Source organism: Varanus komodoensis, unplaced genomic scaffold (assembly GCF_004798865.1).
Source record: "Varanus komodoensis strain SLA01 unplaced genomic scaffold, ASM479886v1 scaffold9, whole genome shotgun sequence".
In the NCBI taxonomy this organism is placed as follows: domain Eukaryota; kingdom Metazoa; phylum Chordata; class Lepidosauria; order Squamata; family Varanidae; genus Varanus; species Varanus komodoensis.
Genome location: NW_025336598.1, coordinates 22,424,642 through 22,439,335, shown reverse-complemented (window position 1 = coordinate 22,439,335; position 14,694 = coordinate 22,424,642). Strand labels below are relative to the sequence as shown.

General features: G+C 41.1%; 1 protein-coding gene across 1 annotated transcript in view; it reads right to left on the bottom strand.

The window, feature by feature from the left end:
• Positions 1–7,440, bottom strand: part of ATP10D (ATPase phospholipid transporting 10D (putative)) — a 57,734-nt gene extending 50,294 nt beyond the window's left edge. Inside the window, exons 1-2 of the mRNA XM_044418272.1 lie at positions 6,644–7,440; positions 3,976–4,170 (exon numbers count right to left, since the gene is read on the bottom strand). Of these exons, the coding sequence (XP_044274207.1) occupies positions 3,976–4,170; positions 6,644–6,927 (479 nt within the window). The 5' untranslated portion in view covers positions 6,928–7,440. The remainder of the gene's footprint in view (positions 1–3,975; positions 4,171–6,643) is intronic.
• Positions 7,441–14,694: the final 7,254 nt, after the last annotated feature.

The following is a 14,694-nucleotide window of genomic DNA, read 5'->3' as shown; positions in this document are numbered from 1 at the left end:
AACACCAAAATTAAAAAATAATAATTCAGCCAGGTGTACAAAAGGAGGCGGACAAAATATACTGTGCTATGAAAAGTCTGAATTTTCTCATATTTTAAAGCTTTAAATTAAATCAGAAAGAATGTGGGATTATCTGTACCTTACACACAAAATTACTCTGTTTAAGTGCGGTTCTGACCAAGCAGAGGATGGGTTTGTTCACATATCACATATCACTAACAAGCTGCTAGGGACTCTTCAAAAGGGAGGTTTTTTGAATGGGACATATGGCTAAAAAGAAAAGAAATAAATCTAAAAGGTATAGAACCTCTTTTAAAAGGGACCTATAATTTTGACAGATAGCTGGCTGTGAAGATTCCTTTGTGGACTAGCTGGGGGTTGAGAGATAATGAAGATTTGTCCTGAAGTGGGTGGAAATCCCACAACACTCCTTTTTTGCATACAAAGATACCCCATGCCTTTGGTTTCCCCTTGAAGGTTTACCTTTTGTTAGTTGAAATAAAGTTAATAAACAGGAAAAGAGAAACTGTGCCCCAACAACCTCAGTGGAAAAGAGCTGAATTTGGATGAAAATAATTGAGTGGCTATCAGCATATCACACACAGTTCTTTGAGCGACTAAAATTAGTATGGTAACAGTTTTCAGAAACTCCTTTGCTGTTTTATTCCCCCTTAATCCATCTAATGAAAGGGAAGCAGATGCTATTATCTTTCATTTTTAATTTACCTTTTACAACTATCCCAATCAAAAATTCTATATAACATTTAAAATATATTAAATGTAATTTCAGTTTTCCCTTATATTTCAAGTCAAATATTTGTGATATATTGGGATAAAAATTACCATGGGTACAGCTTCACTTTGTAGTTTACAAAATATAATTAAAATCATATTAAATTAGATCTCTCTAGTGCATCAGAAAATTCTCTGATACAAATAACTCCATTCTAATTAATTTTCACTGAGAATTTTAAAAGAAAATACTGAGCACACATTTGCTTTTTTTTTTTTTTACAACCTTGCACACTTATTTAGAAATCACATGCAATATGTCCAACAACAGGACTTTGGCATTTGCAGGTATTATACAAAGGACATGTATGTTAACAAGAAAGTACGAATTAACTGGAAGTGTAAGGTTCATGGTATATCTGTGCTGTGCCCAAATGTACAGGACCATCTCTCCACATTTCCTCTTTTCTTTTGCTTCTTAGTACTCCCTTAGGTCCCACAATCTTTGTCAGCAAACATTCAACAAATAGAAACTTGAAAGAGCTGAAGAAGGGGAGAGAGAGAAAAAAGAGAAATGCCTTTCTTTTATGGCAATCTATTTTCTAAAAGGTTCAAGGGAACCAAGAGCAATGAACAACTGAAAGAACCACACAGTCAAAAAGTATTAAGTACCAGTCAGTTGCCTACTTCCTTTTCTAGATGGTTATCACTAGTTTTTTAAGAGAACATAAAAATCAATGTGCAAAAATCAATACAGCAGTATAGGTACAAAACAGCACTAAAGCAGCATTAAACTAAAGTGTCAGGAGACTCTTACATCCCAAAACAATACCACTGAATGTTAATTACCACCTTTAAGCACCGAACATTTCCTAAAATGTATAACGAGCTCACAGCCTTATCAAGACCTCAGTCTGAAAAGATTTTAAATTCAGTTTGTGCAAGGTCAACACAGTGCATATTAATTCCCCTCTAAAGACACAAGTACAGCTGGTAATGTACACAGGCAGCACAAGATGGGTAGAACTGGACAAGCATCTCTTTGCTGGTCCTTCTGAACTTTGCAGTCCAGGGTCGAAGGGGTCTAGATCTGCTCAAAGTGTTCCCTGGCAGTGCCACTGCTGACACAAGCTTGGCCTGGTTGAGTAAATGGGCTGCAGCATAATTAAGAGCCAAATGCAAATTGCTTCAGTACAGCTGATCTGCAGCATGCCTTGCAGGGGAGCTCTGGGGGCTGTAGGACTTTTTGCTCTCTAAGCATGCATAGGATTGTGCCCTGAAGCAGCTGGATGAAAGCTGCAGGCTGTCAGCTTAAGCAGCTATGGGAATTATCTACATTACTACTTTCTTCTACCCTAGAGGAGTCCCTCATTGGAGGGAAGGGCAAAAACAGCTTTCATCAAATTCTTATTACCAATTCATATTACTATCATCAGACAAAATAGCAAAACCTTTGAAAAATGGAAAACTGCTAATTCATCTGGAAAAGAATAGTAGTACCTATTCCAGATTACTCAGGTTTTCAGATACACTGATGACTTCCTGAAAACCAACAGAATAAACCAGGTGTCAAAGGATAACTTCTTCTGCAAGGGGTAAGCTTGATCGAATGCAACAGGACATACTATTGAACTGAAATGTATAAGATTGCACTGTAAATGCTATATTATCAAGACAAAACAGAAACAGAAGGAAAAAGGCTTCAGCTCCAGATCCATGACCTGTTTCTTGCACAACCCTTCAGAGAAGGAGGTTTCAAGCATTTCTAGTTGCTCTGATATTTATTTCTTGTATTTTAATTTATGTTGTGAGCCGCCCCGAGGCTTTGGCGAATGGGGCGGCACAGAAATGTTTTAATAAATAAATAAATAAATAAATATTCCTCAATCTATGGCAAGCCACTGCCATGGTAAGAGGGAGACACCAACATTCTCATTGTATTTAAAGTACAAAAACTTTCTCAGTTCTCAAGTACAAAACCTTTCCCAAAAATTCCTCTGGTGAGTTGGCAGGTGAAGCAAAGCCACCCTTAACAAACAGTTATTTTAAGGCACTAAAGTAGTACTGAAACAAAAAACCTCTCTATTAATCTCTGCAACATACTAAAATTGCAATGTAATCGTAACAGCTGAGGGCTATTGTACACATGAGGTTACGTTTTGCCCTTAAATGAGGTTCTCACCTCAGCCGCTCCAGGATAGGGGCTTTAATCCTTGGCATACTGCTATGGTACCAGTCAGGACAGGCTATCTGCCTGGAGGTAGCAGGAGGAAATCCTCTCATTTACTTCAATGGGAGCTCTGCCCCATCCCAACAAGCATCAGCTCACAGCCCTCAGTCTGCGCCAAAACAGTAGGGGGGGGCAAAAGGTTAAACCCTCCCCCCACCTCCAGCCGAGGTTCCAGCCTGAAAGAGCTCCCTTCCCTATTTGTGTATGAGAAAAATGCACCTGCACTTAAAGGCAAAAGTATGTGCTAGCCCCACAAGTGCCAGCCCTGACTTACTTGGTTCTTTGAGGGTTCGTTGATATCAGGCTGCTTAGTCACATCCCTGATGTCGTCTACTCCATGAAAGATGGACAGGCTGAACACTTTCTGGTTTGGGGGGCACTGGCTTTCTTGGCTGGGGGCAGCCCTCAGGAGGTGCTCCTCAGGCGGTCACCTCAGCTGAGACCCAGACTTGCATTAAAGTTGCCCCAGGCAAAAACTGTAGTCTGTTTTGGACTGCAACCCCTGCAAGACGCAGCCAGGATGGCCAATGATTCTGGGAGTTCTAGTCAAACATCTGGAGGGTGCCACTGAGCAGTCTGGGAAAATCGACAGACTCTCATCGCCTTTTGGCCAGGGCAACTTATTTTATACAGTTATGTGTATTTTATATTGTTATTTATGTATTTTAATTTATTTATTTGTAAGCTGCCCCGAGGCTTCGGTGAATGGGGCGGCCTAGAAATTTTCTAAACAAACAAACAAACAAACACGTCTCCCAGCACAGGGCCTCCATAGATGGCCATCGGTTCCAGAATTGGGCTGGAAGGCTGAAACAGGTTTAAACAGCCAGTTGCAGGAAATTCTGGCACTGTGATGCGACCACATGCATTCAAACAAAGGTAAGAAAAAGTACACCAACATCTGACCATGACAGAGACAGAATACTGGGCTTCACATACAGAGTTGTGAGAGAAAGGAAACAGAGATAATTGTTTGTCAGTAGCAGAAGTAAGATCATTTCTGAAATACTTACCTACAGTAGACTTGGGTAACAAAGTTATTTATCTTTTTATCTAATTTGTACTTTGTGCAATCCTCCAGGCCATCTTTCACAGCAATAATTGTAAGCACCACTGTGAGAGGGATCATTGTGATTTCTTTTCTAAAGGCCTCCACCACGGGAACCCAGTTTAGCAGAACGATAAATAAGAAATATAAATTGGCGGCTCTGAAACACAACAAGAGCATACAGAGTGTCTGGGTGGCAGCAGCTGCAAATAAAAACAATTTCTGTGGCTGGACATGACACAATGAAGAATAGCCATTAACTTGAAATCTACATTTCCTTCAGCTGAAGGTTAGGAAAGTGCTCTTTGTCTTGCAAAACATGTGTGCATGTTGTGACCCTGCAGGACTTCCAGGAAAAAATCATAACACTGACTTAAGATCAGAGAATGTATTGGGATGAAACAAAGCATGGCATACACCAAGAACTTCTTATAATGTGCACATTTCGGATGGTGAATCCTAAGGCTGCTGGAGTGTCTGAGGGGCCATAGAGACAATGCTCTGACCTGAATCACAGCCAGCACGGAAAGAGCTGAGGTGGGAAAAGCAACCTTGGATGGGATAAAGTGGGGTGGGGTGGGGTGGGGTGGGGGGAGACTAGACAGGCCAAAAAGCCATGGCTAGGTGGGCGAAAAAGCAAAGAATGTAGGGCGTGCAGGGAGGCCTCTGCTGGTAGGATGCTGCATCTTGGCTTGTGATGATTATAATAGGATTACGCCCAAAGAGTGTTTGATTACGTTATATTTAAAGCTATAATCTGAGCCTAAGGCTTGCTCACCAGCACATATGTGTTGAGCACAACAACAATTATTGGATGCAAACCAGAATGTCATGCTAAAGCTGGTCTTTTCTGGATGTAACAATAAGCCAGGGTTCTGGGGAAAACCTGGCTGAGCTAGCACATGCTGCCTGACCATTTCAGTTGGTTGCTCCTAAAAGTTGGCGTGGCTAAGCATGTTTATGAAAGTGGCCTGTCTTAAGGTTCACAAATTACAATAAACTTACCACAAATGATGTGAAGTAGCCAAGCAGGAGTCAGGAGACAACTTGCCATAAATTTAATTTAATTTAATTTAAACATTTCTACCCTGTTCTTTGCACAAGCTGCAGGATCGCTTACAAAAATAATGTACTGTATTCTGTACTGGAATGCCAGTCCTGTGATCGAAAGGGCTGGCAAAATATTTGTACTCTATTTCACTAAAATGGTCTGCACGTTTGGGTCCATCTGAGAAACAATTTAGGATTGGAACTTGTTTTTAGATTGACTAATTATTATTATTATTTCATATATGGGTTTGAGGGCTGTATTCTTTGTTTTTCAAAACGTTGTTATATTATATAATATTATATTATTGTATTCTCATACACTATTTTGTATGCCACCTTGAGTGAACTTGCTCCAGAAAGACATTTCCTGTATTAATACAGGAAATATATTATTAATATATTAATAAAATACTGAATAGATTGACACTTTTGGATGCAACAGTTCATGTAACTAGAACTGCTATTTAACCATGCACTCAAAGAGAAAACAATTTGGATGTTTGCCATGTCTAAATCTCCCTAAATGACCATGTAAATGTATCTCCTTGCAAACTATTTCTTATATTGGGCAAGGAAACAGAAGTGGTTGTAGTTTTGGAAAGCCTGCCCTAATCTATCGAGACAGTGATGGTTCCCAAATGGAACCAGGCATATGAATAGTGCACAAAGCAGTTACTACAGTAGAAACATTCAGTGTCTGGTTGCTCTAAAATTGCAGCTTTACACAATCAAAAAGGATCTCTTGCTAACCTACTAGGGTTAGCAAGTAGGTTGGCTAACGTGTTCAGCAAAATATTGCAATAGGTAGACTCCAGTCCAACTGCAGTTGCTGGCAACGAGTCACACTAGTAGGCCTGGTTGCAGATGCACATCCCACTTAGTATCACAATACCCATTCAGCAAACTCAGTGGGATGGATGTCCCAAATGTGGGAGTGGCTCTCATGGCAGTTTGCTTGTGAAAGCACAAATGCAGATCTCTTGCTGTTTTGGGAAGTCTGATGATGATTCCAACGCCAGGATGGATGTGCCACCCTTTGTACCTTCTGTGGAGCTACAAAAGTCAGGATTCTGCTGGCACGTGGAAACAAGACTTCTCAGTCTTTCCAGCAGTCAGGAGGCAGGCATCACACAGCTCAACACCTCTGAAGCCATCAGCTCCAAATGCCACCATTGCCTGAGGATGTTTGAGGGGCTTCCCTGTCCTGCTGTGGTCCCCAGGAGAAAGAGTGGCGCCAGTGCGAGGAGGAGGTGGAGACAGAGGCGGAGGAGGTGGCCTGCGAGCAAAGGTAAACTGTGATTGTGCTATTACCAATGACTGCTGCTGTGAATGTTCCCTGTGCTTCTTTTGCATACTTTTAAGCTTAATTGAATTGATAAGACTAAACTGTCACATTTCATTGCCATTTAACCTTGCTATTCTACATCCACGCACCTGCCAACTAAGAATGACACTCCATGCATCTAATGCCAAAATATTTTTGTCATTTGGACTCTTTGCTGTTGCTGCTGCAACAGACTGGCACAGCTATTAGTGTGGAAGCTGGAACTAATCCTACCTATTTTCATGGAAGCATGCTTTACCTGTGAAATTGTTCAAATAAGTTCTTTGGTATAAAGTTCCATAACCTGTACTTTGTAGTCCGTATTTTGTTGTTCATATACAGCTTAGAGACTTTCTCATATTCTTCCTTAAAATGCTCCACACATGGTATGACAGTCCTCTGATTATCAATTTTCTTGGCTGCCTCCTGCAAACTTTCATGTCCTGGAGAGGTGAGTCTAATCCTGGTTTTGCTACAGCGCTTGCCCTCTGCAGAAATCAGGTGGTGCCAACAATATCTGATCCATCGAAATAGCTGTGCCATGTTCTCAGGCTGAACTCTTTACTTTGCAGTGTCATGAAACAGAAACACAATAACAAAAATAAATTAGGTGCTGTGTTAGCTGAAATGTACATTACAAGCAAGGATAAATCCCAAATTGCCATTGTGTTGAGAAAATCTAATGTATACAAATTATGATAACGAATTGTCATCTTTCAGTGTTGGATGTAAACTGTTTCAAGGAGACCAGAAATCTCAGATTTAATGAATAGCACAGCACCATGACATTCGAGAATGAATGCATGAGTTTTATTCCCATTTCTTTGTTATAGAAATAAAATAGGAAGACCTGATGCAATGAACAGTCTGACAAATTCACTTTCCATGTCTGTGTTTTGAATTCCCAGGCAGGGTACAGAAGGAGCACTGGCCAAATATCTTAATACCAAAACGCTCCCACAGCTTTTTCAACATCTGTGCATGTACAGAGGGCAGAAGACAGAGCCATGCCCCTGGTCCTCATGGTTAATGTGCTGGGTGAGCCACAGCCATGATCAATCACTTTATTACAGCTAATATTTTATCTCAAACAGTTCTTTGCATAGAATGATCCAGCCATCTGCTTGTCCTTAGGACCTGCATGTGGGCCTGATCCTGCTTTAAACACACCCTGCTTACACACGAGGGTGGTAGCAGGAGATGAAAGCAAAGGAGGATTGAGCAGCTGGATTGCCCTATACAAAGGGTAAAAGAGCTCTGCTTGAAAAGCATGTGCAGGCCACATCCTATGGAAGCCATTCCACAGTCTTCTCTCTACTCACACATGAATGGTGCCCAGAGAGTCAGGTAATGAAAAGATGCTAACTGTCCTGAGCCAGTAGGAGAAGATGTGCAATAAACAATGCCTTGGGAGGCACACAATAGCCAAACATCCAACTTTTGCTATACATGCTGTTTCTCCTGTCCTGTTTAACAGGAGAGGATTTTTCCAACTCAAAACAGTAGTAAATGGGGTGTGTGTGTGCTGGGGGGAGACCTTTTGCTTCCCTGTGGTAGCAGCAGCAGACAATATTCCCCCATGAACTGGTAGTATTATATATTCCCTCCTGAATTGCTCTGATAGCCTCCTATGGCACTCGATAGAAAATAATGCCTCAAAAAGTCATCCCAGTTTCCTAAGCTACTGTGCATAGCGCAACTTGAAAAGCTGTGAACCTGAGCTGATTACATCATTTTAAAAGGAAAAGCCATTTAAACTCACAGCTGGTCATCCAAATCCATGAGTCACCACCAGCCTACCGCTGCTGCTGAAACAGACTTGATAACATTGTACTCCAGGGACCCGTTTGTGAAAAGTGAACCAGGATCTTGCTACCTAAGCATTTTTTTCAATAAATTAGAAAGGCCCAAGAACGCGCTATCTGCCTGACTTCATAAGGCCACATCCAAACAGTAAAACGCATGTTGCTCAGTTACCCCACAGTTGGAGGTTAGGCTCTTAGTGTGTTTCTAGGCCAATGGCTCAAAAGACAATGTGCAGCTAATTCACCTTTCCCTCCTTAACAGACTTCCTGGGTGTTTTTTGCCAAGGTTTTTAGCACTTCATTGCTCTGCCTCATTCACAAAATTTGATGGGATGTCCAGACAACAACAGCTTCTGTTCCTAATCCTGTTTTTTCTCACTGCTTCTGCTATTTTCTTACAGTACAAAATCTTTTAATGTAGGAGTAGATAGGAGGCCTTCAACTAAAAACACCCTCTGGGGTAAGAAAAATAGTGGTGGGAAAACATAGGAGGGGTATGCATGGATGACGACAATGTCCGGACCATTGCTCTGGTCAACTTCTACAAATGAGGCGAGGTGATTGCACAACCAAAACCTCATCTGGAAACTCTCTCAGCAAACAAATCCTAGTAACTTAGCTCATGAATTTACAATAGAGACCCAACAGCTCCCTACTCTGAGAGAAACAGCCATAAAGCATGGGGAGAGCCCATTACCGGACGAGCCCATTACAGGAAGACATGGGAAGCAAGGAGAATTGCTCTGCTTCCAAAGCCTCACCACAAAAATAAAAAGTTCACGTCAGTTGCCAAGCTGCTGCAAGCTACTTTGCTTTTGTTTTTTAACACCGTAGAAGGGAAGACTTAGTGCTAATGACACACTTCTCTCTGCAAAAATATAGAACCAGCTCCACCATTACATTCAGCTTTGTGAACTAGTCCAGGAAACACAGATGCTCTTCAAATGGAGGATTTCACATGACGGGCAGCAGAAAACTATACACAGATGTTGAACTCCAATTCCCAGCTGACAGTGTAAAACTAGGGTGCACTGTCTGTACAAATTTATCAATTTTGTGGATGTTTACTGGCAAAACATGCAGAACTGCCACTCCCAACTATACCTGAAGGCAATGCAAGACCTTAACATCTCATGAGTCCCCCATCACCCCTCAAAAATTGGAAGGGTGATTTTTAAAGTACTTTCCCACATTATATCATAATGGTAGAGATGTGAAGGCCTGCAAAAAGATTCCTTGAGCTGTGGGTGGATGCAGGGAGATACCAGAAAAAGCACACCCAGGATGAATTTGCCCACCAAATTCATGTATTTGTAATGCTTACGGAACACTGAAAAAGAACTTTTCTGAAATAGTTGGAGTGAACAAAATGCTTTTTCAAGATTTTACAAGATTTTACTTATTTGAAATGTGCACTATGAAGACTTTTATATAAGGCAATCTACAGCATCAGGGAATAATTCCTGTGAACACAATAGAGTGTAATATTCGCAATGTTCTAACATTTAATCAAATACTAAATATGCTACTAGTCCTTAATATTGTGACTGTATGAAACTGTCAAAATGTTTCTACAAAATTTGAGGCATCTCTTTTCAACTTTTATTCCCCACTCCCCACTACTCAGATGATAAAATCAGCATAAAAATGTGCTTAGGTAACGCAAGGATACGGTAGTTTATAGCTCATTCTCCTCTCCCCCTTTAATATTGGATACAGTCTTGATCCGTAGCATGATCCTATGTATATATACTCAAAAGTAAGTTCTACTGAGATTAATAGGGCTTACTCTCAGGTAACGGTGTATAAAATTATGCTGATGAGGAATTTATATTTTTGAGCATGTCATTCTGGATGTTCTTGCCTGAGAGAAAATTCCACTAAACAAACTAGATCCTACTTCTGAGTAAAAATGTACTGGATTTTTTTATATCTATATAAGCATTCTTAGGGGAATTTTTTTCCCTAAAAGGCAACTTGGGAAAACAATCAAATAAAAACATATTTCCTCTGCCTTTTTCATTACTGTGTCAAATAGACCAGTTTTATATATAAGTGTTTTCTATGTGAATATAAATGATCCATTTATATTGTTAAAGCAGTATGGTTGATTTAGATCTCCTAAGAAAGAAGGTACTGGTTATATTTAATTTTCTCTCAAATTCCCTTTTGTCAAACCTAGGAGAAGACATGATCTTTCTCTACACCCCTAGATTCAATATTTGAGGAAATGTTACATCTGTAATGATGACGGAGGACATTACTGCAAACACATAGGTTTTGTTGCCTCAAGACCTATCAACTAGCTGAAGTCTTATGTTGCATAATTCATCCATACCAAAGATTATCTATTGAAAAATTCATGCAGACTATTTGCAAACGCAATGTAGGGCATAGATTAAATGGGAGAGTCGATCTGGACTGTGAAGCAGTACAGAAACAGTGGAACCTGTAAAAGCATCTGCAGGCAACCTGATGCAGACCAATCTTCAGACTTGTCTTAGCAACCCAAAAAGCTACTGAGTAAGAGACGTATTAGCGTTAGTTAAGCGTTTCTCTATGCATCCCATGTAATCCAAGCAATCCATAGGAACAGAAACTATGTTCTTATATAAAGTCTCGTAATGCCTTTTAAAAGTGTTTTCCAAATTCATTTAACTCAGGCCAAGCAGAGTCTGCTTAAACTCTAAAAGAGAATAACCACCTGCTTTAAAAGGAAAGAATTCTTGGTAGATACGCCAAGGGCTTACAATCAAAAGCAACAACTGGGACTTGACAAAATGTTGCAGTGTGTGCAGTGCAGTCAGTGACCCGGTTAGCTCGTAACACCCAAGAAGTGGAAGGACTACACAGGCAAATGTGTGGATAGCCACTGTTTTTGACTCTCCCATTGCTTCCACTCTGCATCCATTTAACTAACCAACCCAGGAATGCCTCCCGCCTCCAGCCCCTAAGTACTCTGGCTTAGGGAGAAAAAAACCAGAGTCTCCAAGCAGCCTTAAGCTAAGCCAAGCGTAAAATAGGCTTTGTCTACATTCCTTCACTGTCATCCCAACTAAACAGGACCAAACTGAGATGGCCCAAATGGGCAATGCTAAATATCTTTGATGATGGTCTTCTGGGGGTAGTTCTAGCAGCAAACAGACCTTCTGCACTCAGGTTCAACAGTCCTAACAACCCCCAAAAGGCTGAGAGTATTTCAAATGCTTAGATGTCAATATTGGCCCTGTTATTACTGCAACAGTTGATCCAATGTAAACAAAGTATTATCTTACCCATTTGAGTTTTACTCAGCTCCAAAGTAAGTTCAGTGAAATTTAGCACCTCTTTAGCCTGCATTGCTGAATAGGGTTAGGATCAGGGTTGGGTGCAAATGGACAAAATAGGATTTTAAACATTTTTTATGTAAAAAAAAAAAAGATCCCGAAGCCTACTCTGGTATTGTGTTAGAGGTGGCCAGGGTGCTGCTCATGAACCGCATATGGCTGCCATTTGTTGAAGCATGACCGGTAGTCCATCTGCAAAGTTGAATAGAAGCTGATCTGCAAGAATAGCCCCAAGTCATGCATGAAGGTTAGGGAACACAACAGAGAAGTGTCCTTTCCCCTTTTCCTAGCCACACATTGGCCAATGAATGCCAATGATACAGGTTCGAGTAGGAGACAGAAAGGTAACTTAGCAGTACTATCTGGAAAGTAGAGGGAAGGAACAGTATGATGCCTGGAGAAGGGTTGTGATATAACTTTCAGCTGAGATAGGAGAGAGAAGAAGCAGGAGCAGAAAGGACTACCAGGTACACTGATGGGAAGCCAGAAAGAAGTGATGGTGGATGTGGTGGGGTCTGTTGAAAAGAGAAAGATAACTGGAGAGGGGACTGTAAGGGGATGTTGCAGAAGAAGAAACTGCAGCAAAGCTGGGTCCAGTGGCTCTCAACCAGTTGAAGCTATCTGTGTGAGGCTGTCTTTCACCAAAACTTTGGTCCCCTGGACTCCTGGGCTACAGCCTCCTTTCTCAGGTGCCCAAGGTTTCCTTTTCAGAACCCCCAACTAACTCTCATTGTTTTACCATTCTAGAAGAGCTAGAAAGGGAATCATGTGACCACAAGATGGCTGTCCTAGAGTTCCACAAGTTCCAACTTGTGTCAATATAGAGCCATGCACACATTTATAACTATTTGTCCTTACTTCTGGACCCTAATAATATTGTTACTAGGCAAAGAAGGAAGACCTGCATGTCCAAGAGAGCATGGTGTCCTCAAGAAATAATTTTCTTCCCCAAAAGACCTACACTCTGACTGCATAGTGAGCCCCTGGCAGACCTAATCTTACTCTCTCAGACTCAAATCTCAATCTTTCCTATTTTGATAGCAAAAGCTTAAGATGCATAGAAGTTGTCCTTATACCGACTACAAAAAGAGCTATCTAATCTTGAGCCAGGAGAAAGGAGCGTGTGTATGGCAGGGAATACTTTGTATATTGCAGTAAAAGTGAAGCAATATCCTGATATCAGTGAGGTATATATGAAAAATACAAATGCTTTTCTCAGTGGAAAAATAAACACGTTGTTCATACCAGGTATGCTATAGAGGGAGCAAAGAAAAACCTTACAGCTGAATTTAGAGATAACCTTTTTTAAACAAGAGAAGCCTTTGTCATGGGCACTGAAATAGGGTGGGCATAGACTCTTGCAGCTTCATTCCCTAACCTCAAAAAGAGACAATCAACCCATGTCAGAAAGATAAAGCTTTGAAGAAATGCAAACAGATTTTGTGTTTGAAGGGCCAAAGGTATATTCAGACCTTAGCAGGTAAATAACTATGTAGCATATTTAATTCTCCTTGATTTCATATACGCTTTATGTCAGGGTGGAAAGTAGACTGGATTCTGTTAACAGATCCCTTGCATCATGTAATAGATCTGCAAAGGTTTCTGACTCTTCCTTGTCTGATTACACACACACACACACACACACACACACACACACACACACGTACGTTAGCCTTCTACAATAATAAGAGCAGAGATGGGAGAAGAGTACATTTTTCTAAGAACTGGAAGATCAGTTCTGATACTGAAAACTTGTGGGCTCAGAGACCTCCTGTTTTCTACCTTTGGTTGAAGTCCCAGCAGTGAAGGTGTTCAAGAATAGGCTGGACATGCACATGGGAGCATGTCATGAGTGGAGCCAGCTGGAGCTGTGGGTCAGAATAGATGACCTGGCAGGACCCTTCTGATTCCCTCTGTTTCTATGTTTCTTGTTCTGTGTTTCTGTTTTCCTCTGACTCCAGTTGGTATATGGTGAGACTCAATTAAGAACAAAACAAAACCCCAAGTAGAGTATAGTACCTGAAATCCAGTGAGGCACAGTTAACTACACAATGATTTTTAGGGGCTTTTTAAAAAGCAAAGTAAAGAATCCAGAAGGATTACAATGGATAAATATAAAATCAGTAACATGGTATCCTGCAAATACGTGCAAAATTTAGAAGAGTTTGCATGTATATACAACAATGTCTCTCCAAGTTACAGTGTAAAGATGACCCTGAAAGTGACTAAGATTGAAAAGAGCAAGGACAGAACATTTAGGGAAAAAAGCTAATGACTGATTGGGTTGCCAAAACAGGCTATTACATAACCAATTCAAAACAAATATAGTGACTGGGTGCTCAGAACTTTGTAATAGGTCATATGATATTAGAGTCTGGGGGTTATTTGAAAATTGGTTTTCTTTCTTGATTGATTGATTGATTGATTTATATCCTGCCTTTTTCCTACAAAGGGCTCAAGGCAGCCTACATCATTCTCCTCCTCCATCTTATCCCCACAACAACAACCTGTGAGGTAGGTTGGGCTGAGAGTCTGTGACTGGCCCAAAGTTGGCTCCATGGCTGAGCGGGGAGTAGAACCCAGATCCTCTGAGTCCCAGTCCCATGCTCTTCACCACTACACCACACTGGCTCTCCATTATACTGAAGGCTTGCAAATTTTGACAAATCAGTGCAGTTTGGTGACAACCGCAACTTTCCTCCAAGGCAGAGTTGGGCATGATGGCTTTGATTCCAAGTTTGTGAGAAAATAAAACAGTAATGGAGCTTTCCTGACCCCTCTGCTCCACTGCAGCTCTGAATCCACCTGAAAGAATTTCCTAAGGGCTGGGATCCTTTGAATGAGAGCACCATTTGCCTGATTTCTCCCTCCCTAATTTGCTCTGTTTCTTCCTCCATTGCAACTTGCAGTACCCCATCCCAGGCCCTTCCTTAGTGTTCTCCAACTCTTGAGCTTCTTAACAAGCCTCTGGTGGTGACACAAACCCCTAAATCAGACAGCTGCCACCACAAAGCAATCACCCCTGTCTACCTCTGTGCTGGAGTAGGAAGAACCAACCAAGTGTGCCTGGAAGAGAGACTTGAATTCACAACCCATCATTCAGGGTCCAGCCTCTGCCCACTCTAATGTCGTCTTCAGGCGTTTCTCTTTCCTCAGCTCTGGCACATTTAAGACTAAAC